Source organism: Tyto alba, unplaced genomic scaffold, assembly GCF_018691265.1.
Source record: "Tyto alba isolate M040663 unplaced genomic scaffold, T.alba_DEE_v4.0 Super-Scaffold_7, whole genome shotgun sequence".
NCBI classification, from domain to species: Eukaryota; Metazoa; Chordata; class Aves; order Strigiformes; family Tytonidae; genus Tyto; species Tyto alba.
In genome coordinates, this window is record NW_024881328.1 from 13,683,275 (window position 1) to 13,707,456 (window position 24,182).

The 24,182-nt window shown below is 47.8% G+C and overlaps 1 protein-coding gene across 2 annotated transcripts in view; it reads left to right on the forward strand.

Moving 5' to 3' along the window:
- LOC104363473 overlaps positions 1–24,182 on the forward strand; it is a 47,691-nt gene that overhangs the window by 21,744 nt on the left and 1,765 nt on the right. Inside the window, exons 2-7 of one of the 2 annotated variants that reach the window (XM_042783735.1) lie at positions 9,986–10,104; positions 11,738–13,477; positions 19,337–19,511; positions 20,285–20,489; positions 20,901–21,523; positions 23,218–23,363. In XM_042783735.1, coding sequence (XP_042639669.1) covers positions 11,907–13,477; positions 19,337–19,511; positions 20,285–20,489; positions 20,901–21,523; positions 23,218–23,363 — 2,720 coding nt within the window. In that variant the 5' untranslated portion in view covers positions 9,986–10,104; positions 11,738–11,906. The remainder of the gene's footprint in view (positions 1–9,985; positions 10,105–11,737; positions 13,478–19,336; positions 19,512–20,284; positions 20,490–20,900; positions 21,524–23,217; positions 23,364–24,182) is intronic. The other variant, XM_042783736.1, reaches the window with a different exon arrangement.

Consider the following 24,182-nt stretch of genomic DNA (forward strand, 5'->3'; position numbering starts at 1 on the left):
AGCTAGGAAAAAACCTCAAACAAACCTTAAATCATTTCCATAGCTAATTGAAATAGAGGGGAAGAGGTGCAAATGAACTTGAAAGAGCAGCCTTTGCCTCTCATAGTCAGCTGGGAAGAATAACCTACTGGAGCATTCAAGAATATAAACCACAAGCAAATAATGATGCTGACAGTCTGATCAAAGGGTTGCTATACAAGAGTGAGCCTCTGTCAGTGCTGGTCCAGCCTTCATGTTCTAGGAACCTTGCCCAATAAATTTGATGAACAGCTACATGTAATGTAGGAGAAACTAACTGAATTTTGCTCTTGGGATCTCTTCCTGATGTAAAGTGCTTTCAGATTCCATAGTCCATTAAAACTACATTTATCAAAAGATGCAAAAGAGATGGGCAGGGTATTTTTGTCTCCAGTTCCTGAGTTTACGTGGAGCCAAAGCATCTGAACATACAAGTAGGTGTAAAAGCTGACGCATCAGTTGGACCTGATCTACACTGGGGCATTTACTGGCAAAACTGTCTGTGTAATACCGCTACAGATACCACTCCCCTGTGGATATACCTCTTCCATAATAACAGATCCAAACCAATAACAACTTTCTGGATTAAATGTGTGCCCATCAGATGATGGAGCGGTACCACTGTTTGAAGTAAAAAGTTCTCTAGTGAGGTTGTACGTGTAGGGCAACTCCTAGACATAAACACAGCAGAAATGATGAAGAGTATTTGCTAGGACAAAAAGCGTACTGAGAAAGTTACTAATCATACTAAAATCCCCCCCCAAACAATGCATCGTGCAGTTTGTACACCCCTTGGTGGGCTTAGATAAATAGCATGTGCAGACGAAGAGGGAGTTCCACTGGGACTTTATCACTTCTTCATTAATATGTCACCAGCCTGAATTAGGAAAGTTTTTCCCAGAGAAACCAAGGCCAAAGAGATAACTGCTATTTTAAGAAAGCGGTTCCTGTGCCCCAAATACCTAGAACACTTGTGCAAGGTGAGAGGGCCCAGTTGTGACTGGAGCAGAGCCTGTCCTTGCCAGTGGTCATTACTTGGGTAGGATGAAGGGTAAAAGATTACTCTAAACTGCATATTGCAGAGTAGGAAGCTGTGAGAGAGCCCACGATACCACGTTCGGAGCATGCACAGCACTGAGCCTCAGGAAAACAGCAAAAAACTTTGTGCAACATCAGCTTTTCCATGCTTGAAACAGCTCAGGAGAGGCAAGGGGTTCCCAGTGGCTATCGTGGCAGCTGAATGAAACTGTCACTTGTGATAAGGCATCCATCAGCCGGGGGCAATCCTGGCTCTGTGCCCGCAGGCACCGGTCCAAGTGATTTCACTGGAGCCAAGATTTTAACTCTGTATGTGAAATGAATTGCCAGGGTGAAGCTGCAAAAATAACGCCTGGTAATGAAATCCACTAGCAGCTGTGTGCCTATGTGCCAGAGCCCTGATGTGAGCAGCACTGTTTGCAGTGGCTCTGAAGAACACCATGTTGTTCTTGTAAGAGGGAGAATGAGTGAGGAAGTGTGAAGTGCCACTGCATTCGTCTAGGATGTCACACAACTGCCCATTTGTCGGCAAACTCACATTTTCCTGGGGGATATTTTTGACCCACTTTTTTCTTTATTTTTTTTTTTACCAGCTCTCCCTGCATTTCCACCAACCCCAGGGACTATCCATCAATATCACCATAGCAACAAGAAGTCATTAATGGTATCCTGCTTATTGACAGTCAGAGTCTACAAGCCATTGCCACTGCCTTCAAGGAGAAAGGCGAGAGCTCAGGATCTCTCGTTCTCACTCCCCTGCATCTCTCTAGAGAGGTCCTGCATTGCGTAGTGGCAATGAGGGAAATATTTTTTCCCTTAGCAAGTCATGTGCAATGTGTGTTGTAGGGAACTGCTGTCAGAAAAAGATGAGGCTGGATTTGCTGCACAAGGAATGATAAATGTGCCTCTCTTGGGTTTGTTTGCACGGGGCTGTGGCATGGAGAGACACTTTACATTGCAAATAAGCAACTTATCCTGCAAACCTACAGGGAGTTCAGAGCAAAGCAGGAGGCTCCGGGGCCAGGAAAGGGGAACAGCAGGCTAAACTGTGAGGAGAGATAAAAGACATGTCATATAATTCTGCTAAGTAGTGAAGGAAGGGAAATTCTCGGTGGGTGTAAATTAGCATTGACAAGCTATACTGATTTACACTCAGCTCATGGCCTGGCCCACAGTCTCATCAGCTGAAAAACATCAGCATCTGAAAGGGAGGGGATTGTTTAGAGAGGCCTGTGGGAGGACTTGGAAATTGAGTTGTTGAAAATCTGCAAAAAATAAAAAAAAAAAAAATGAATTCTCCTAGGTAGGTAGGGAAAAGCTTGTGATGTTCACTGTGGCTGACGCAGAGGCAGAGCCTGTCCAACTGCATCAGTTCCCTGTCAGGACTCGCACTGCCTGGCAGCAGGCAGCGTGCAGCACTGGACCTTCTGAGACCAAATCCCTCAGCTGAGACAGCTGACGGGTACAGTCCTCCCAGGTTTTCTGTAGCAGCATTGTTAAGTACCTCCACACTCAGAGGAACGGGAAGTGTGACTGCCCGTGCCCATCCCCACCCCGGCTGGCGCTGCTGACGCTATGCCATCCACATTTCCCCACACCACACCTGCCTCCACCAGCAATATGCCAAAGTGCCTGACAGCTTTAGGATGTGACCAAACAAGGTGTAAGATGAGATCGTCCATCTCCCTCACCCTCCTGAACACCTCCTTCCTCCCCCAGGCCTCTCTCTGAACTTATGGATGAGGTGTGTGTTGCTGGCTTGGGAGGACTCTTCTCATCCACCTTCCATCAGCTTTGGGGGGTGCCAGGCTAGGTTCCAGTGAAAAGTTAATGAACTGAAATTAATAGTTAGGTTGGGGGATTTTTTCCCCACTAGTGAGATGAGAGTCAGGGTTCATATTGCCTTGTTGGAAAGACCAATGCAGTAAGCTACTAGTGCACTCGAAGTTTGAGGTTTATGGCTGGGCTGCAAAATACATCTTCCTGGTAGAAGGAAGGGAACAGAACACCTTATTGTTAGAATTAATGTGTGATTTCTTTCCTCTGCCCTATGCATTTTAAGGATTGGGCTGAGACTCTTGGAGCAATCTTAGTACAAGGAATTAGGAATCCCTTCAGCAAGCCCGATGGATCCAACTGTATAGGACTGGTTTTCTGTTGTCTTCCTGGGACTGGTGGAGACAGTGTAACAAGACATGGGAAAAGCTGTGGTTTTGTGTTCCCTGTTGGTCATGTGTTGCTACTCTAGCTGGGAGTATTTCCACCTTGAAAACATCCAGCATCATGACTCAGGCACTGCTTATCATGAGATTAAATCATGAGTTAAATAAGACTGATTTTTTCCCCCCCCATTTAGTGTGACTTGTTTTTTTACCTCTTTCTTGCCAGAGAGTGAGTGAAAATTGTAAGTTGAAAAGCCACTCTTCAGTGCACACAAGAAGAAAACATTCAGCAGAGTGCTTAGGTGAAGGTTCTGTTGATCCTTCTCACATGCTGCAAGGGAAAGGGAGTGTCCAGCTCTTTCCTCCTACGGCTTTAATGGCTTCTCTCTCTCAGTTCTGATGTTCACCTAACCCAACATGCCCTCTGCATTTTTCATACTGTCCCCTCTGCCTTTGTAAAACACATGCAGACGATCAAGGTAGTTTTAGATGATCTGAGATGTAGTTCCCCACCTCATTGGTGACCTGCTGCAGCCATGCTCTATCTATTTCTGCTCTTTCCAAAACTATATGCTGCTGATCACTGCTGGAGACAGGTCTCTAGGCTGGCAGTGCTGGGCTGGCTCACAAAGGCATGTCTAGCAATTGACTGAGTGTTGTTGGGGTTGTGCTGGGGGTGCACCCCTGTCAGCTGGAAGCCAGAGGAGAATGGTCTGGAGATGGCACTGGGAAGTTATAGTTGATGTTGGGACCTTCGCTGAGGCTGATCTTCCAGTCACAGTCTTGATCTTTTCTGCTTCACCCCCCGGAATAATAAATTCACTTGTAGCCCTATTGCAACCATCTTCTGCAGTTAGTGCTGATGCTGTATGCAGAGTAGGAATTTGAAGGAGGATTGAAGGTGCCAGGCTGTAAAGTGGGCTCACATATGGCTTTGTACTTCCCAGATCTCACAGGGGGCTGGATAGGTTTTCCTGGCTCAGGTTTGCCTCCCAGAACTGCATGTGTCTGAGCCAGGGAGCTTGGAGCCAGGTATGGAGCAGGGTTGGAGGCTGTGCTCAGCTCCTATCTGTTCTTCATGAGGATAATAGTGCTTGCTGTGTGTGTATGCCAAGACCAAGGTGGGTGGTGGGCAAGATCTGCTCTGTGACACAAAGGCATGGGAATGCTTGGTTCATGGTGTGTACACAGGGCAAGGGAAACAACCTGGATCCTGAACATTAGCTAATTCAAGCCTAGGCATTGGCTCTGCTTGGCTATAAACTCCATGGGATCTTTCTCCAGCTGTAAGAGGGGAGCAGAGTGGCTCGTGGTGTTACAAGTGCAGGATCAGATGCACCCTGCAGGTTCATAGGTACGGTGGGTGATCTGTCCCAGGAGAGGACTTTATTGCAAATAGGACTCTCTTCCTCCCGAGGAGTCATCCAAAGGAGCTTTGTGGCCAGCAAGGGTGTTGCCTCACTGAAAGCTTGGCAGATGATAGGTGATGCCATCTCCTGGCACATGTCACAGCCAGTGCTGCCAACCAGCTCCAGCTGGGACACATGATGGGGTTGTCACACTGATGCCTTCAGGAGCATTTGTTAACAGCAACCAACATACTCAGCCTTCCTTTGCTGCAAGGTGAATGCTAATCCCCTCAAGCTCCATTCCCTCTGCTGCATTGTCAGCAGGGTTGTTGGAGCATTATTGTCTAAGTGATTGAGTGGTGCATTGGTGAAACAAAAGAAGGTACCCTTTTGCAAAGCAAGGAATGAAGAGGGAATGGAGGTCACCTTGAATGTATGCTGCATGAAATCAGTGTGCTGGAATGCCTGCCCTTAGAGGTAGGCTGGAAGTATCCTGTCGTCACAGCCTTTCTGAAAGAGGAGCACAAGGAGAAAACCATGCTGTGACACAAGAAGGAGAAGCTGCACAGACGTACTGAGCAGCCAGAAAAATTCATCAAAGGTGCTGCTGCCAAGTGCACAGATGTGTGGAGCAGTAGGACTTCTCAGGTGAAACCTTTCATGTCAGTAAAGCAAAGTTCCCAAACAGCTTAAAAACCCACCAGAAAGGGAGCCAAGAATGCTTAAGACCTTAAGTGATTACATAAAATTTTGAGATTAGATTTTCCACTGCCTTGAGACTATTTAGGAGCAAATCTGACCAAATTAGAAGTTCACGTAAAGTTATGGTGATTCCTACACTCTCCCTGCTGGAACTGTGTGTACCACAGCAGGATGTTCCCATGATGGTCAACAGATAATGTGGACAGATTCATCTCTGGCATATCTGGCTGGCATGTGTATACCTTTGGGGTGCTCTAATTAGCCAGCCCTGACCATGATCAAGACCAGTTCTTTATTTGGAGGCAATAGTAATGGTGGTGATGCTTCAGAAGTGTTACCTGTTAAGCAACAGCCACAGATGGGCTGTGTAAACTTGTATTGAATGCAGTGGGGTGGAAGAAGAGTTGGGGAAGTAGGGAAAAAAAAAAAAAAAAAGAATGAGAAGAGATGTGAAAGGACAAAAATTATTGGACAATATCTTGTGACAAGGCAAGCAACTCATTGCACAGTAGAAATTTAATGACATTGCCTGTGCTCTCAGCAACCCCCTAGACCCTGGGCTGCACTGGATCTTCAGAGGTTCAAGAGAGACTTTGTTCCCCATGCCAAACTGTCTCTGAAATGACATGGTCCATGATTATGATTAAGCTGAGAACACAAGGACTGTAAATACAGTGAGCAGACTATAGAGGTTATGGTTTTCTCTATATTACCTAGTTTTGAAACCAAGACGGCCGTTGTTCCTTTTGTTAGTGATCCTGATTTGTGCCATGGAGCAGACAATAAAAACAGTGATAATACTGTAAAGTCAAGAAAAGTTATGCTCAGCTGTTTACCCTAGGAAGGAAAAGAAGTCCAGGAAATTGTACTGGTTTAGTTAACTACTGTGGCTGTACCTCTCCTGCTGCAATTAACAGACACTATATAAGCCCTGTTCCTATTTCGGCTGCTAGAACAGACAAACTCAAGAAATATAACTGCAGTCACCTAATCATCCTTCTGCATCAGCTAGTTCCTGCAGCACAGCTCTGGTTAAGTGAACAGCTAAGAAAGCAAGTACATCCAAGGCACCTTTATTTTTCTTGTTACCCTTTACCTTGAAAAAATAGATGTATCTGGCATTCTTTCCCTTGAGATTGCTGGTGTTCTGCTAAGCATCTGAAGTGATGTGCATGACACAGCAGCAGACAGATCATGCTGTGTCCATGAGGCTTTCTGTATCAGATAGCAAAAAACTCACAGCAGTATCGTAGCTTGCTAAAATCCTTTGTACAGCTCTTTGAAATGTGCCTTTTGCATCCCTCTAGCTGGTTAGATCTCTGAAATAAAAGGGAGACTGTACTCCAAAATAAACCAAGCTCTGTTCAGTGGTGCAATTTGCGAAACCCAATGCAGAGAAATTAGAATAAGACCCGAATGTTAGTTTAATCTCTTATTTCGAGTTGGTGTAAGGTGACTGGTTACTCCCCTCCCCTGGAAACAGGAGTTTAGTGTGATGGCCATGAATCAGAAGTTAATTTATTTGTTGTAAACATGGAGAGTAGAAATTGTATCAGCTTCACTTGATCATTCTGATCGAGGCACGAGAGGCCAGGCAATAGCATAGCAAGCTGCTCTCCACCATCTCATGGAACAAGTCTCCCTGTTTGCCAAGTCTATTGAGCAAATCTTGCTGCAGCGAACTCTGCGCAGCAGCACTGGCAAATCCACTCAGCGCTGACAGGTTGGGTGGCCTCTTTTCCTGAGGGCTGGTGAGGCTCTGTGGTCACCTGTCCTGATCTCCTTGGAGTCCTTGGACATGACTGGTCTTCTTCACAGTGCTTTTCACCAGCAACAAACAACATAACCTGTGCCTGCCTGCTACATCCTCCTGACACTTTGTCTGGTGCTTTGCTGGGAAGGTCAGTCAGGCAGAACAGTTCTTATGTGTATGAGAAGGAATAATTTATCCTTCAAGCTTTAATCCTTGAGAAATAAGTTCTTTGGGGGGATTTTGCAGGAGAGTGAAGGCTAGTGGCAAGTCTCCAAGCAGGCACTTATCAGAGTAGTAGAGGAGAAGTTGATTAAACTAAATCACATGGTAGAAAATAAGCTGAGCACATGATGCCTTTAGTTTTATGCTCACTTAAGGCATGAGGCTCATATCCACCGGGAGCTTTTCAGTCCCTGAGCCAGGGAACAGGCAAATGTTGCACAGACAACGTGATCAAAGAGCAATGATGTGCCATTCCCACAGCGGCAGCCAGCACTAAGCTCCTTTTTTGCTATTTGGCCTGAAATAAGTCAGCATTGGCCTGGGGGATTGCTGCTCTAGAATAAAGCCCTAGCTCTGGGGTGGTGTAGACAGGACTGCGTGGAAATACCCAGATGGGTCAATGAAGGAGTGCAGCATTAACACAGTACTCATGTACACTGGGGAGCAACAAAGAACTGTCAAGTCACTGCTTGGTTTAACTGGAATAGAACACAGGGTGCAATAGGACTGCTGTGTGCTTTTAGGAGAGAGTGAATTAGGAGCCATAGCTGGGTCACCATGTGAGAGATCAGCATTTACTTCTCTCCATTGCCTTGTACTTTTGTGGCATTTGCTAGTGTCCATAACTGGGATCACCTGATGTAGCTATAGACTGTAGTTATAGCTCTGAGGTGGTGGGAGGACAAACTCTTTCATGTTGCCGTAGTTCCCAGTGTTTCTTCAGTGGTGACCATCCAAGACTGCAGCTAAATATTCTATATGTACAGTCATCCTGCAAAGATGTGCTGAAAGATCATCTTTAGCATATCAAACATAAACATATTAACTCAGATGTGTTTTGTTTTTTTTTTTTTCTGTCTCCATCTTGTGCTTTCCTCCAGCAGAGTGCCTAGAACATGCTTGTGGTCATGTTACTTCAGAGTGGGTGTGTAGACAAATGATTTATATTATAGCAGTGACAAATGCAGGCATCTGAGCTGAAACTGTGATGATGTTGCTGTGTGCCATGAGGAATGAAGCACAAGAACAGGGGAAGGAGAGAGAAGGGCTCAGTGTTTCCTGGTTACAGGCCAGGTCAGAATTATCTGGTGTTTTAGAGAGACCTCTGCTTTCTTGCTGCTCCAGGCATCCCTAGGCAGCAGAGGAAGCAGGCTGTGCCTCAGCACAGCCGATCCCCCTTCACGGGTCATGACTTGGACAGCAGTTGGTTGGCCTGGGTGTTCAGTTAATTAAGCTTAACTACCCTGACATGCTGTGCACAGCCCTTAGGGTAGTGACTGTGGGGGGACTGGGCAAGATTAGAAGAGTTCAGTAGGAAAGGCTGGAGTGACAGGGAAGAAAGGTGCTCCTGTCCGAGCTGGCTTTAGGAGATCTCCGCTGCTGACTTGCAGGCACGAGGTGAAACAGAGCTCACCTATTTCTGAGGCTCCATTTCACTGCTGCCAGAGCACCGAACTTCCTTGCTCGCCTACCTGTGAGCTACATCCATGTGCACCTTTGCCCTGAGCTCTCCTGGAAGTATCAGAGGGACTTCCCATGTCTGAAGAGTTTTCTTAGAACAAAAAGTCACTTTTTAGAGAAAGAAAACTAAGCTCTGATGGGTGACAAAGATTAAAATAAATTATCTGGAAACAAAATTTCCCTCTCCCTCCACTTAATCCATTAATTTTTGGTGCCTGTCTACATGTCAGCAAACTCCTCTGGAAAGTCTCTGTCTCCTGCAGTCTCTCACAGCAGGCTCTGGCTGTTCTCTGTTTTCTCCAGGTCTTCCACTCTGCAAACCTGCCTCTGGCTTCCTCTCTCTGTCCCTCACTCTCTGCTTGCCCCACTCTGCCCGCAGGGAGTTTCTCCCAGCTGCTCCTTCCCTGAAAGCAACTTTTGCCACCCCACACGCATTTTCTGGAAAATCCTGCCCTGGCGAAGCAGCAGCAGGTCCCTGCTGCCTGCCAGTGTTGATGGGCACTGGCACCTTCTGCACCCACTGGGGAAATGAGCCTCTGCTCTCTTGTAGGGCAAAGGGGTACCCTCTCCTGCCAGTGGGTTTGAGGCATTCCCCTCTGTAATGGAGGGGCACAACCCCCTCCGTGTGGTCTGTGCCACGTACCTGGGCAGGCAGGGCCAGAGTGGCCTGTGGCCACCCACGCCTGGTGTCACTGTAGCTGTCCTGCAGCCCAAAGAGTGGGCAGTACTACGGGCCCCAGTAATGAACTTCCACCTGAGGAGAGCCCATGAGGACAGCAGTCAACTGTATTTTCAGTGCTGCCCTGCCTGTTGGTGAAGGGGGCAGCCACTGACAGATCCCACCCCGTTGTTTCTGTGCCTCTGCTTCCTTGCTCCGCTCCTGACTGCTTCTCCCCCTGCCTGTGCGCTTTCTTCTCCAGCTCCCTTGCTCTCACATGCATACATGCAGAGCTTGCCAAGCAAACATGTAGCTCAGGAACCTGCCTCACATGGGTCTTGGTTTCTCTTCAGGCATTACTGTGTGTAGTACTGTATGTAGCCTTGGGCAAGGACCTCTTTATTCTCAGCTCTCACTACAGCAAGGGTTGTTTTCTTTTTCTGCTTGGTCTGAAAACAGAGTGCAGAAGTTACATGGTGGCTTTTAGTCCTGTGGCTGTGTCCTGATCACAGACCAACCTGACAAGCCATGGCATCTCTCATTAACAGCATTTTCTCACAAGAGCCCTGTTCCCTCTTCAGTGACTGGCTCTCACATCATCTCATTCTTTCTTTCTTGACAGATCATGTTATAACCTATGATCACAGAAAGTCCTGATCCCCACGTTTCTCTGCTGTCACCTATGGGCTCCTCCAGAGCCATGAAGAAGGGGGAACTCCAGCCCCACCATGAGAAGACTGGGTGAGAAGTGCCTGTGACATCTTGGGGTACAGCCACACTTTGAGACCTAGTTTTAGTTTTTATTTTTAGCAATTATGAAGGATGGAAGTGTTCTCCATTCAGCAGTGATCCACAGGAGCAGCTCTGCCTCCTCTCTCTGGGATTAGATGAGAGATAGTTTCACTAATGCGGGAAAAGTATGGTAATTTGAACCACTCTAAGCAAGGGGTGAATCAGCCTACCAGCGAGTTACCAAAGTTGGCTTCCAGGCAACACACTGCCTCAGATTTCTCAGATGGAAGATGTCTGTTGGTGCCTCACATGGTTAAATGCCTGAGGTGTCTTAGCCTTCAGGGAGTAACAAGCCTCTTCATTTCCCTCCTGGTCAAGGTGGCTGTGCTGCCTGAATGGTTGGCAGTGTGTGGAGAACCCAGCTGCACTACAAAGCAAACAGTCTGGGCTGTAGCTTACATAGTCCTCTCTACCAAGACCTCTTCCTGGGTGTTCAACCTGACTGGTTCATTAATAAGGACTGATGCCCCACCACCCCAGCTCTCTGTTGCCCTTACAAATCTCAGGCTAACCCCATATCACCTGCCCAATCTTACTCTCCTTTACCTATGGCACTCACTCGTTCCCTTTGCCTCTGGTTGCCAAGGGAGGGAGTGGACAAGGCTGTAGCAGACACTGATGTCTTGTGTGACTACTGGCAAGTCCAAAAGGCTTAAATCCTTAAGAGAAATTTGGAGTCTGTCCATTCAATGTAAGGAGGCTCCTTCCACTTCCAAGGATGACTTAGACACTTAGCCTTCATCCTGCTGGCCCAAACTGAAGTTTTGGGATTTAATTCTCTGCATTGCTCTGAACATGTGATTTAGTCACATAGATTCCCTGGGCCTTACAGTGTTGAACACAGATCACAGGAACAGCCTTAGAAACCACACGTTCTCTTTCTGGGCTTCTGCTGAGCTGTCATGGGGGGTGATCATTTGGATCTGTTGCTAAGGGGTCAGGAGGGTGCATTTGTGAGTCTGTGAGGTACCTTTATCTCTGCACTGGAAGGGCCTTGGAAATGCTTGGCTACCAGTCACTAAACCATATACATCTTCCCTGTGAAGGGTAAATCAGAGCATTAAGAGGCTGCAGTGTGCCTCTCAGGGACAAAACCACCACCAGTCAGCCACCTTCTTCCTCCTTGCTACTTGAGGTACCAGGAGACCACACTGTCATGTCATCCTTTCCCACCCACAGCCTCCTCCTTAACCCACGCACTCTTGTCTGCACTCCATGTGAGGGAAAGAACCTCACTAGCTCTTCTAAACCCCCCATCTCTGTAGTGCTGCTGTGTGAGTAAGATGAGCCTGCAGCAAGCACTTCTGAGCATTCGTCCCTAGTGTTATTGTGAGAGAATTGCTGAGGATAGGTAGGATAAACTTCTCCAAATTCAGATGGGTAGTGTAAGGCCACTGCTGGCTTGGCTAGAGATTTAAAAGATTCCCTACCCCAAGCCCTATGGCTCATCTGGTTATGCTGCTCTGTTCCTACCCAAGCTGGTGGTGTTTGGCTTCTGCATTCCCTGGAAGCAGACCTGCTGTTGCATCCTGTGAGTCATCACCAGGCTGCTTCAGTAACTCATCTTTCCTTCCATTCACAGGTCTTCTACGCATGGCGACTCAACCCATGTGAGAGCTCTCTTATGTGAGTGCCCAGCAGCACACTTTGCTGTCTGTGGTCTGTGGACATTGACTGGCATCTAAGCAACATCTCAGCTCCCTCCTCTCCCCCTAGACGCCACTGTCTTAGAGCCTCCATGTGCATTTGCTATGACATACATCAGTGTTGATGAGAGACAGGAACACTGCCGGGTGATCTTGAGCTGCCAAAATAATCAGCTCTATGCACAACATGGCTTAAAGGATTTTTCGGTTAGCAACATGCATCCACTAAGGAACGTAGACACTCATGTTTTTACTGGGGACTTCCATACTCTAGACTACTGCCAAACAGGCAAGGCACCTTTGGCCAGTCCTGTGGAAAACCGGATGTATCGGAGCGTGGAGAACCTTCACTGGGCGACAGTCGCTGACTCTGGGCTGTATTCTCACTGCCGGAGCCTGGATAACGAGATCATCTTTCGCTATAGAGGCACCAGTCAGTGGACAGAAGGCTGTGTGGATGTGGCCCCAGTACAGAGCACATCAGACTCTCTGAGAAACCTTTCTCTCCGTGCTAAACAAACATCTCGATCAGCACAGAATGTGCTCCTCCCTCCCTTTGCCAAAGTGCCTCAGTGGCTCTTCCCTTCTGCAGAGGAAAGAGCCCTCCATGGGGATGCCAAAAAAGAGCTGAAGGAGAAGCTGAGGCTGCATAGCAGTAAGGTGGCAGAGCCCTGTAAGCCAGTGCGTCCACAGGTGGCCCTGACTGACCTGATGGCCCGGGAGATTTTTGAATGCCAGATGTGCCGGCAGTACAAGAATGGTTGCTCTGTCAACTGCTGCAAGGTTTTGGTGGAAGACACTGCTCTCAGGCACAGCCTCACAGGGCGGCAGAGACTCTGTTTTGCACACAGACTCATCAGTCCAGAAGACATCAAGCAAGAGGCTCAGAGGAGGCTTCAGCTTCGAAGGCAGAATAGCTCCCCCAGTTTACTCCTTCAGCATGCTGGGGAGAGCCATGAGATGGCCAAATCCAGAACAGCAGAAACCCTGGAACAATATAGTGGGGAAACAGATGTCAAAGCCACACTGGGACAGACCAAGAAAGGCCGCTGGAAAGGAAGGATCTACATACCCACCTTTGAGGAATTCAAGCAAATGAGAAGTAAGGAGGCAAATTCGTCTGCCAGCAGCAGTGGGCCAACAGAGCGCTTGAATAGGGGCCTGCCTGCAGACCAGACCTTGGAGGAGGAGAACAATAAGAATGTCTGTCCAGAAGCTCTGGGAACCAAAGCTGTGAATGAAACCGCTGTCGCAGCGGAGGATGATGACGATGTGTTCCATGAAAACCACACCTCTGCTGGCTTTTCCCAATATCCAGCCACATGGGATCATTTCAGGATGAGCAGCCCAGAGGTGAAGGACAGAACCTTCCAGATCTCCAGCCCAGATAGATCGCCGGTCCCCATTTGCTCTAGCCCTATCCCACGATCATCTTTACAGGCAGTAGCAATACACAGAGCTGGGCAGGAGATCTTCAGTGATGAGCAGCAGAAAGGAGAGACAAGACAATTAAATGATGTCCTCCACCTTGCAGGGCAGTCACTGGCTTCTGAAGCCCAGTCCTCTTGCTGTTCATCGCTGCTGTTAGAAGCCACAGACTTATCCAGCTATGGAGCTAAGCTACAAAAAATGAAGGATGAATTCATAGGTTCAGCCCTGGAACTTATTAAGAAAAGGTAACATGTTCTGTGGGGTCACCTGAAAGCAGTTCCCTTGTTAACGATCTGGTCTCTCTCCTGATATGTACATTTAAGTCCCGTAGTATAAATACGCTGTTGGCAGAGCCTTTAATTTTAGGGTTTCTGATAGCCACATGGACATGTCTGTCTCCATCTTTGCGTGGGATTAAATACCAAAAAGCATTTTCATCAAGACTTTGCCTTTTTGTACACCTTAATCCTGTCAAGACAGCAGCCATTAGTAGTCTTGATACCCAATTTCCCACCCATTTTATTTCTCTAATAAATGGTTGAAATGTCTTTTTTTAAAAAAACATCTGTTAAATGTAGAGGACAGCTGAGAGATACAAAGTACTACTATAATTTTATTTGAAAACTGTCTGTCCCACCACTACAGGTCATAAATTTAGGTAGTGTGACATGCAGCAACAAGTGCTTTCACTTGCTGCCGTGCATAGTGAACTGGCAAACAAATAAGAGCAAGATGGCTGCTACCAGTCTTTAACCACCCGCTGGAGACCAACACAGGCAGTGAGTGAAAGTACTTGCAAATGCTGTCCTGCCAACTCAGCGTAAACAGTGAGAGAAAGTACTTGTGTAAAGCCTTCCTCCCTTTTCTCCAGCCAGGGTTTTCCCCTTCTCTGAGTAAGATGTTCACAAGGATGGCTTTCTCTATCCTGGTTTTGTATCCAGGTTTCTATCCTGCAGTCCTGTTACCCTCCTCTGGTCAAAGAAGTGGAGATCCCTTTCTATGCAGACGGGTGGCCCAGCAGGAATCAGCAAAGCTCTGGAAGCTAGGAATTTGGGCTAGTATCACTGTCTTATCACTAGATAAGGCTGATGGGAAAAGGAGGAGTAGGTGTTGGTAGAGCGGTTTGTTTCCATATGCTTGGTTTTCAGCACTGGCTTTGCCAGGAATGACATTTGATTCGGTTCCTGGCTGCTTCTGACATCCACAGATGCGGTGTGAGAAATGCCAGGGCATCAACCTTGTACACTGGCTTGGTATTTCTGGTATTGCTCTGAAACTAGACTCAGGTTTTAGAGGGTATGATAGCGACTTCTGCACAGGAATGAGAGTTGTCTGAAAGAACTGCTGTGGAGCTGAAGCTCCCTGTGCAGACAGAGCCAGAGAGACAAGCAGAAATACTTTTGCAGCTTTATAATCCAAAGGGAAGTAGGTGGTGTCAGAGTCCTAAATGCTTCCTTCAGCTGTTCAGCCCAGCCTTTGTGCTTTTCTAGAGTATGAAAACCCAATGAAGAAACAGATGAGGACGTTATGGTATGCAACCATTCTCACTGAGTAGACTATTTTTATCATTGATGTGAAATGAAATACACAGGATGGCACAAGCCATGAGTAAGAGCATTCAGAACAGCTGTCTCCAGGCAGATCAAAGGTTTGACTAGTATCGGGAGCCCAAGGTGCATACATAGCAAAGTACAGAGGAAATGGGTAGTGCATATGATCTTTCTTCCCACTATTCTCCCAGCCTCCAAACACCTTCTGCCCAAGGCCTTTATGGTTTCAGTGTGGTTTCTGTGCTTATAATATCTGCAGTGCTTTTTGTTTTTGTGAATGCGTTCAGTCTCCCTAGTTGGATTTGTTAAAATATATGAGGTGATTTTATTAACACCAAAATGATAATTGGTCTAAAAGTGAGAATGACAGTGGTTCCAGTATGAGAGGGGTTGTTTCATGTGAAGGAACTACCCTGGCCTGTTTATTTTCCATAGTTTATTTTCCACGGCCTTTACCATTTTACAATTAATGGTACATTTCTTCAGGATAGCAGGAGGAAAACAAATCTGTTGGCAGTGCCTAAGTACTGGTTAGTGAGAAATTAATTTTCTTTATCTGGAAATTTCTCAGTTTTTCATCATTTTCACCCAAGACTGTGAAATACCTGAATATTCATTTATAACTCAAGCTGATTCTCACTGCAGAGGTGGGAGACATTTTGGCTGGATGTTTTGGGTCCTAAATTATGATTGCTGACATCCAGACTACACTTTTTCTAAGTCTCAAATGAAACGTGCTGAAAGCTGAGGATTTGGTCCCAATTCCACAGATACCGAACCCAGCAAGCCTTTGATAGAAATGTTGTGATGTGACATCACTGGAGAAGATAGCTGAAATTGTCTTCTCTTTCTAGTGTTTCTGTGTAAGTGTTACAGTTTTACAAAGCAGTTTTGTCTAGCAAGTTAATTGCCTCCCTAGTAATTCATAGTTAATTACTCAATACTTATTTAGATGGCTAAATATTTAATCAGTGAAGATTTGATTTTCCTCTTCGTGATTATGGTGGCTTTAGATCCCTCATGGGTCACTGGATACCTTTCTCATAGGTTGTAGTCCTGGTGGGGAAGAGGTGGTGAGATCTAGGTGGAAATCCTGTACACATTTCATTATATAGTCTACATTCTGAACTTGTTTAAGCTGCGAATTGTTTAGGATAAGGACATGTAAGGACCTGGGGTTCCTGTCTATGAAATGTGGGACAAGGTGACAAAAAAAGCCCGCAGAAGGAAGCAAAGGACATGACTAAGAACGAAGGCTTCCTGAAAAGAGTGATGAAGTGCATTTGGGATGACACTGGGATGATGGGTACAGTAACATCTTCCCATAGCAGAAGACTCCCATGTCTGGAAGGCAGGTGTGCCAGCATGGAAGGAGTGAACAGAAGTGTTTCCATTAGTCAGAAAGAGTCAGGAACGTAAGAGTCAGGAACTGAGAACTGCTGTCCTGGACAATGGTACAACCATGAAGAGGCCCATAGAGACTGTGAAGGAAGGCAGGTACGTTTCCAGTTGTACACCACACACCCAGTGCCTCTGCTTCCATAAGATTCAGAAATGGCCCAGAGGTTTAAAAGGACATTCAGAACTAACCTGTCCTCCCTGTGCTGGCCCAAGCACATCATCTGTCTTGGAGAGAACAGGGAAAACTGACACCAACCCCAGGCATAAAACTCCTATCTCAGTAAGTTATTTGATCCCTCAAAAGGAAACATGCCAGAGTACCTGCTTCTGCAGCTCTGCGTGAGAGCAGAGGGGACTGCTTGAGCAGGCATCAGTGTGGACCTGTTGGCAGCCCAGATCTCTTCCAGGGGAAGGGGAGTGGAGAAAGGGGCAATATCCCATTTTCTTGGCAATGTCCCTTCTTCCTTCTAAGCCAGGGGCTGAGGTTAAAGGAGCAGCACTAAGATGTGGTTCTACAAATCTGCCTGTATCCTCCCTGTTTTGCCTACCCTGTGATCACTCTGATCACACTGGTGGTGTGATGCACAGCAACTGCTCTGTGGAGCAGCAATTGCCCTAGCACTGCATGGCCAGTACCTCATGCAGGAGGGATCTAATCACAACTAGGAGTGGAGCAGTCAAACCAGGGATGAAGAAATTTCCTTTCATACCATCTGGGCTCTGCATCCTTGCCTTTCTTACCTCTAGTTGACCAACCATGGAGTGGGTTGAATTTCTCAGTCTCCAGTCACACTTCCTTAGCTCAGTCTCTGGGTAGTATTAGCTCTTATTCCCACTGCAGGTCACATCTGGAGATTTTTTAAAAATATCCCTATTAGGTTATGGAAGCCACAATAAACGGTGACATCTGGTCCACAGACCTTGTCAGCAGAAAGCTGCTGTCAGCTTTACTTAGAGGAGCAGTAATACTCTGGAGTACTCTCCATGTTTAAGTGGATGATCTTGAAGCGCTGTAAAAATGACAAATGAAAGCTCAGCTTCTCGCTGAGAGTATGGTCTGTATGGTCGGAGGTGGCGTAATCAAGAAGAGAAGATAATATTCCAGTTCAGAGCTCTGCTACTGACCTTGGACACATCCCATAGCCAATCTGTGCCCCCAGCATGGTCCCTTCTTTCTGCATGTTTCAACCAGAAGCTGTTTGAGCAGGAGCAGCTTTTGGAAATGGTGGGTTTCCGGCAGTGGCAGATCCTCTTTAAGAGCTTCCTTGCTTCTTAACCTCTGCCTTCCCTCCCACAGGTGTGCCCAGCTGAACTGTTCATACTTATCTCAATGAAACGTTGATAAATTGATCTGCCTGGGAATACATGAGGGAGTATACTTTTTAAAATCCAAATAATTTCAAGACTGATTTTAGTTCAAGGCCACATAGGTAGTTATACTGGACCAGCTGAAGTAGTGGCACCCCAAATGTGGCTGGGGATGGGAGGGAGGAAGGAGATGGGAACCTCTTAAGCCAACGAGGCCAGGACAGTACTATGGGGGACCACAGCCTTGCTGTGTGCCTGCGCTGCTCTTACTGCAAGCCTGTAAGGGGGCTAACGCAGTCTGTACTACAGACTGCTCCGTGACAGTGCTGGTGTTGGTATCCCCTTTCTAGAGGCTGGGGAGAAGAGGCCTGGAGGGGTGAAGTGGTGCTCCCAAATCCACATGGCAGGGAGTTCGCACAGCAAAAAGTAAAAGCCAGGAGCCTGCTGTTAGCCCTGTGCTGTTACTGCGCAGCCACGGCTGAATTATTTTTAAGTTGGTAAATCCTCTGGTAGTGTCAGCTGGGACCTAGAAGCATAAATGGAGGAAGAAGAAAAAGCATCAACTGGAAAGTTGCAAACCAACTTTTCTGGCCTGACAACAGAGCCAGTTTGTGTTCTGGGAGATTTGTTCCCTCTTCAGCAATTTTAGTATTGGCTGATGGTTTGTTATTGGAGCCAACTGTCATTCACTGTAAGGAAAATGCCCATCTGTCTCATGTGTTTGCTTGTAGCTGACAGTGTTGGAATTGCACATTAGCAGTATGACCTACCAGTGTAAGTTCACAAGTGAAGCCTTTAAGAAGAAGCAGATTTTTGTCATAGGAGACTTTTGTTAAGCATAAAATATATGCGTAACTTGAAATATGTTCCAGACACTGGCTTCCTGTGTGTACAAGCATCCATATCCAGTCGCCACAACCTTTCTTTTTAAAGGAATCCAAGCCCATAAAAATTAAGTAAACCCCAAATTAAAAAATTAATATTCTTCCCAGCAGGCTTCATTATTCATGGAAATAAGGTATCTTAGAGAGTCTGTTAAAAAAATGTATCACAAGTAGTATCACAAACTACAGCCTGTCAACTGCTCTGTCAAGTCAGTGGTTTTGCACCAGACTGTGTCTGTCTGGAGAGGTGGTGGTGTCTACAGAGAGGGGAGCGTGGGGCTGGAACAGGCTGCATGTATCAGCCAGGCCGGGCCCTTGTTAGCACCAGGCAGCAGTGAATAAGAGCATCCCAGAATTGCCAAGTGAGAACAGACTCTGCCAGTCTTTTCAGGACTCTGAAGTGCACCAAAAGGCCTGATCTTGAGTTCACTGAAAGCAGAGGGAATCTTTCCAGTGGTTTTAGCGGGCTTGGGATCATATGAGATGAAAAACAGAGGGAAAGCTCATTTAATCTTCTAATCTCATCAAAGTATTATGGGTTTTAGCAGATGATTTTCTTCCAGATGAGCAATATGGTTTCTGTGTTGACAACATCTCTTTAAATAGCAGCAAATATGGATATGGCCTACTTAGAAAGAGGTTTTTCTGGTCCCCATGGGAGAACCTCATGTTTTATGGACACAAAAATGCCCTGTGAACACCCGAAACTTGATATCCCAGACTGATGCTGGCATGAGTGCAATTACCCAATTTGCACCACTGTAAGTGACCTGCTGCATTTAGAGCCCCTGAAACACACGTACAGCCATCCATACTGACCAGTCTAGATCCCTGCCTGCACTTTTCCTGAAATGTTGTGGCTGGTTGTTCAAACCTGGGCTTGCTGCTCAGTCTCATCTGTGTCAGGAATGGCCGGTGAACTGCATACGTGATGTTCATCAGTTTGCTTCTTCTCCTGCAGCTGCAATGCTGAGACTGCTGCCAAACCCCACTCCAAGGGACAGTGTGATCTGAGGGAAGCTGATCTCCCACCTCCGGAGGACAGCCAGCAGCCCACAGCAATGTCCATGGCAACAGAGGCCTGGGAGGACAAGCCAAGCAATGAGACGTCCAGTGACACTCCACCTGCAGGGAATGTAAGGGAGAGGAATTCCCCTCTCATCTTGAGCATGTGTTAAGGATTTTTTGCTCCTTCTCTAAAGGATCCCTTTGTTGTAGGAACTGGTCAGACTGGGAGCCTCGGATCTGAAATCACACCGATTCCCATGAGCGATTAAGCTCTGTTAGAAGCATTTCTAGTGCCTTTATTATTACAGTTCATGAAACAGGAGTCAGTTTTGTGCCCCTGCCTATCTGCCACTGCATCTCTTGCAGGGAGTTCAGCAATAGCTTATTTGTGGCTTTCGCTGTGCCACCAGCCTCCGCGTTGCTGGACTGCCTGGGAGGCCAGACAGACTCTCTCCCAGTCCCCACTTGGTCAAACTGCTAATGTAGGTAAGACATAGAGGCTGGGCTTCCTGACCCTGCAGCGCTGAAATGTTCACGGAACAGGGGCATGCTAGCTCAGCTCCCCGGAGGACGTGCTTAGCCTCCCCTTTAGGCCCTTAGCCAGGACTGTGCTGTTGACTTCTTCACAGTTATTTGACAGTGGTGATCCAGCCACCGTGAAGCCACTGTACGCAGAGATGCACAACAGCAGAGGCAGGGGGGGTCCCTGCTGTTAGGACTAAGCAAGACAGAGGGACCTGGGGGGACAGATTTTCTAATGATCATGTAGCAGAGCTGCATTTACAATTTCACCGCTGATGAGTTGCCTTTTCCCTGCTTTGGCAACTGAAGTCCAGTGGCTGCAAACCGGGCGTTGCTTTGACCACTGCCTTGCTCCAAACCCACTTGCTTTTTTTTGCAGACGCCCAGTCCCGGCTGCCGCCGATCCAGCTCCGACATCGTCCATGAGAGCGCGGACGGTGCGAGGGCCCAGCGGGAGTGCCGGCTGCGGCCGCACTTCAGTGACCCTATGCCGACAGACTCGGTGAAGAGGAAGCAGCTGGAGCTGAAGATTGCAGCTGCAGCACGGCAGCACGCTCAGAAGCGCCGGCAGGAGCGAGACTACGGTACCCACATTCTGCACACTCTGAGGGGGTTGATGGGCCAGATGCTGAGCCCTGCTACGCTGGTGTAAATATGGAGTAGCTCTACTGACCTGGGAGAGGGAAGCGTTCTGGGTTTAACCCAGACATGCAAGAAATCAGGATCTACTTTGCTGTGTCTCTGTCCCTGCCTGACAGATGGCAGAGGAAGAGAGCACCCAAATGAGTTCACAGGTGTGGGCAGTGCAGGGATGACAGGCCCCAGGCTTCACCTGGGAGCCATTTACTTCTGACCCCTGCCCTTCCCAGCAGCAAAACTGGATGGGAGGAGGACTAACAGCCCTGCTTTCACCAGATCCACCCCCTACAGACTTCCTACTACTCATGACTTCTGTGCAGCTGGCAATGCCTGTAAAGATTTGTGTCTGTTCTCAGGTCCAGTGGTAGCAAAAGCCAACCTTGGCCATGGTGGCAGCTTCGATGAGACCCACCGTGCCCCACGTGGCTCCCTCCGCTCCAGACATCATTGGAGCAACGTCAGCAGCCTGAGCACGGACAGCGGGATCGTTGGTGTGAACGATGTCCGGGATGACCTGGATCCCAGCGAGGCCACGCGGACCAAGTCAGCAGATGTGGAGAGGGCAGATAGTGGCATTGGCCAGATGCCAGCCAGGAAGTGGAGGAACAGGGCATCCGAAACGCTGAGCTCCCTGCAGGCCTGGGAAGCCCACCGTCCCTGCACTGACTGTGGAGAAAGGGACCTCCCAGTGGAGACGGACGTGCAGAACTGCAACCAGAGGCGGGCTGACCTCTGTGAGAAGTGCCGCAAGCGCAGGACGGAGCGCAAGGAGTCTGTGCTGGAGTTTGTCAACACAGAGGCCAGCTATGGAGAGGACCTGCGCATCATCAAAGAGGAGTTCTACCTCCCCATGCAGGCGGCTGGGCTGCTGAGCCAGGAGCAGCTCCTGGGCATCTTCAGCAACATCCAGGAGCTCATTGACCTCAACGAGAACTTCCTGGAGATACTCCAGGAAGAGATCGATCAGGCCTTTGACCAGGTATGATGTTGTGTGCTCTAAAGGGGCCAGACTGGACAGACAGGAACAGATTTTGTATTAGTGAGGCAGCACAGGTGGAGCAGAGGACTCCTGGGTTCTGGTCATCTACCTAGTCCCTTGCTCCCTCAGCTATGGTGAACCAATTATTTCAGTAGGCCTGTGCCAGGTCACAGCTGCTGGCCTCACTCTCTGCTGCCCTAATGCCACTGATCTTAGCAGGCCATCAACAGTCTTAACTCCATCCCATTAACAGGACCTAACTGTCCCATTACCAGAGTTAGCTTTAAGCCAGTTACCTTGGAAACCGGTAAGAGAGTGACCATGGAGGCACAGAGCTCAGCTTGGTCTGGCTTGCAGGCCACACTTTTGCAACCCTGAGCTGGCTTGCTTCAGGCTAGCTTGGGTGTATTTGCCTTGGGTTGCAGCTTATTGCAGCTTGCCTCAAGGCTGCGTGCAGGGCCAGGCAGCACAGGCTGCTCCCTGCGCTGGTGACAGTTGGCCCTACAGCTCTGTGTACCAGCTGCTTCTGCTGATGCACCCTGCCTTGCGCAAGGAACTTTCCTGCCCCGCCAGCATGGTGGGCAGAGGGCAGAAAAATAGAAATAAGACTCTAGAGCAGCAGACAATCACTGCAAAGGAGATATCAACAGCTCCACACCCTTCTTTTTTTAAGAAACCAAAACCCACTTATTGTTGTATCATTTTTACCAGGTTGTTTTGTTCTCTAGGAAATACATCCGTCCTCTCCCTCTCCAAAACCATGTATGTCAAACCGAGTGATACATGTCTCAAAACCTGGCAACTTTGACAACCACTCTCATGTACCTGGCACAGTGAAGACAGATGTGTACTGTGGGTGTGGTGTCCCCTGTGAATAATTTATTGAGACAATGGCTTCTACAAACAGCCGTGGGTTTCCCTATCTCCTCCTACATGTTGCCTTTGCAGTCAGAGCTCAGTACTGCACCAAAAAGCCACCAGCAGCCAGAGAACTGCTCCCTCTCTTGCTGCTGAAATCAGTAGTGATTGCAGAGCATGTCAGCATACACCTCGACAAAGTTAAGTGCATTATGTGGCACCAGATTCTTGCTATTCTCTTCTTTTATTATGTATCCCAGGAACCAGAGAAAAAATTACCATGAAATTTATTTTTCATTTAGGCATCAAAGTAGCCAGTAAGAGCACAACTGAAGGAGACTGCTTCTGAGCCAGGCCAGTTACTGGGAGCAAGTGCAGAAGTTGTTAAGTGTCATGTCTGTTAGACCTGAGTTACATACCTCCCCTGCCCATTTGCTCCTAAATGCTTTCTGTTAATTTTTGCACTTCTGCATTGGCTTTACAGCAGACCTGCTGGCAAGAAGGACCCTAGTACACCCTCCTGACCAGCAGGCTCACTCTGGCCTCTGGCCTTTGAGCCCCTGCTCTGGTGAGCTGGCTGAGCCCACAGAAGCAGAGAAGGTGGCTCTTTATGTGTATGCAAGCAGTTAGACCAGCTTTCCTTCCCCTCCCCATGCGCTGCTTCCCCCCAGACCTGCAGGGACTGCCTTTCCACCAGGAAGGGTGAGCCCAGTTCCACCTTTGGCCTGGGGTTCACCAGATCCCGCAGTAGGTTCGCGCTGATAGGACTGAACACAGGCTCCATGCTTGTGCCTCTCCTGAGCTAACCCAGCAGGGGCTGTATTGCATGCTTGCAGGGTGATGATGACCTGATGACCGTGTGCATCGGCGAAATATTTCTAGAGTTCGTCAACATGCTGCCAGCCTTTCAGACATACTGTCTTCAGCAGTCCTCCTCCGTGAATATGCTCAACGCACTGGAGAAGGAGAAAGAGTTGCTCAGGTGAGAAGAGGGCTGTGCGTAGTCTTCCAGGCTTTGGGGACAGGAAGGTACCAGGCTGAGGGTGAAATCTTTGTCAGCTCAACTAGATCAAAGTTTTGATGCTAACGTTCTTCAGTGACGAGCTGCTCTCTCTCTTGGGGTAAGGGGAATAGTTTATTCTCCAAAAGATATCCAGTCCTTGGTATCTCCACTGAGGCAGGCAGTTGGTCCCCAGCTGTATACTGTATTCTGTGGTAGCAGTGTTTGCCTACTGACTGCTGCACTGAACTATCACCAGATAACTCTCAGCTGAGAACAGCTCTCAGTCCCTGTGGCAGAGCACGGTTTGGATTCCCACCGGGGAAGGCCACTGTGTGAAGCTTGCATGACTTGAATGTGTTTCCCATTCCTAGTCCTGGCCTGTTGGGCCACGTCAGGTGAATCGCTTCTCTTTCCACTGCAACAGCTTTAAATGATGACAGTACCAAATTCTTGTTTAGAGTGCTTTGTAATCTAATGATGAAAGGAGATACAAATTAATGTAATCTGATATAAGCTGATGTATCTGCCTCAGGCCTACGTCAGTGTGTACCAGAGAAAGATCACACCCTCATTGTTTTACAACGCCTTAATAGAAAACTACTAGGACGTTACGTGCTAGTGGCCCAGGCACCTCATTGCTGTTCTGCAGATGAGCACAGCTGCAGAAATTGTTGTTAGTTTTGGGGAAGACAGAATTCACACGGCTGTTAAAACTGGAGCGGGGGCTGCAGTGCCCAGCAGCTGTCAGCACCACGCTGTTCATTTGCATTTAGGATTGCCGCATCTGCTGGCAGAACA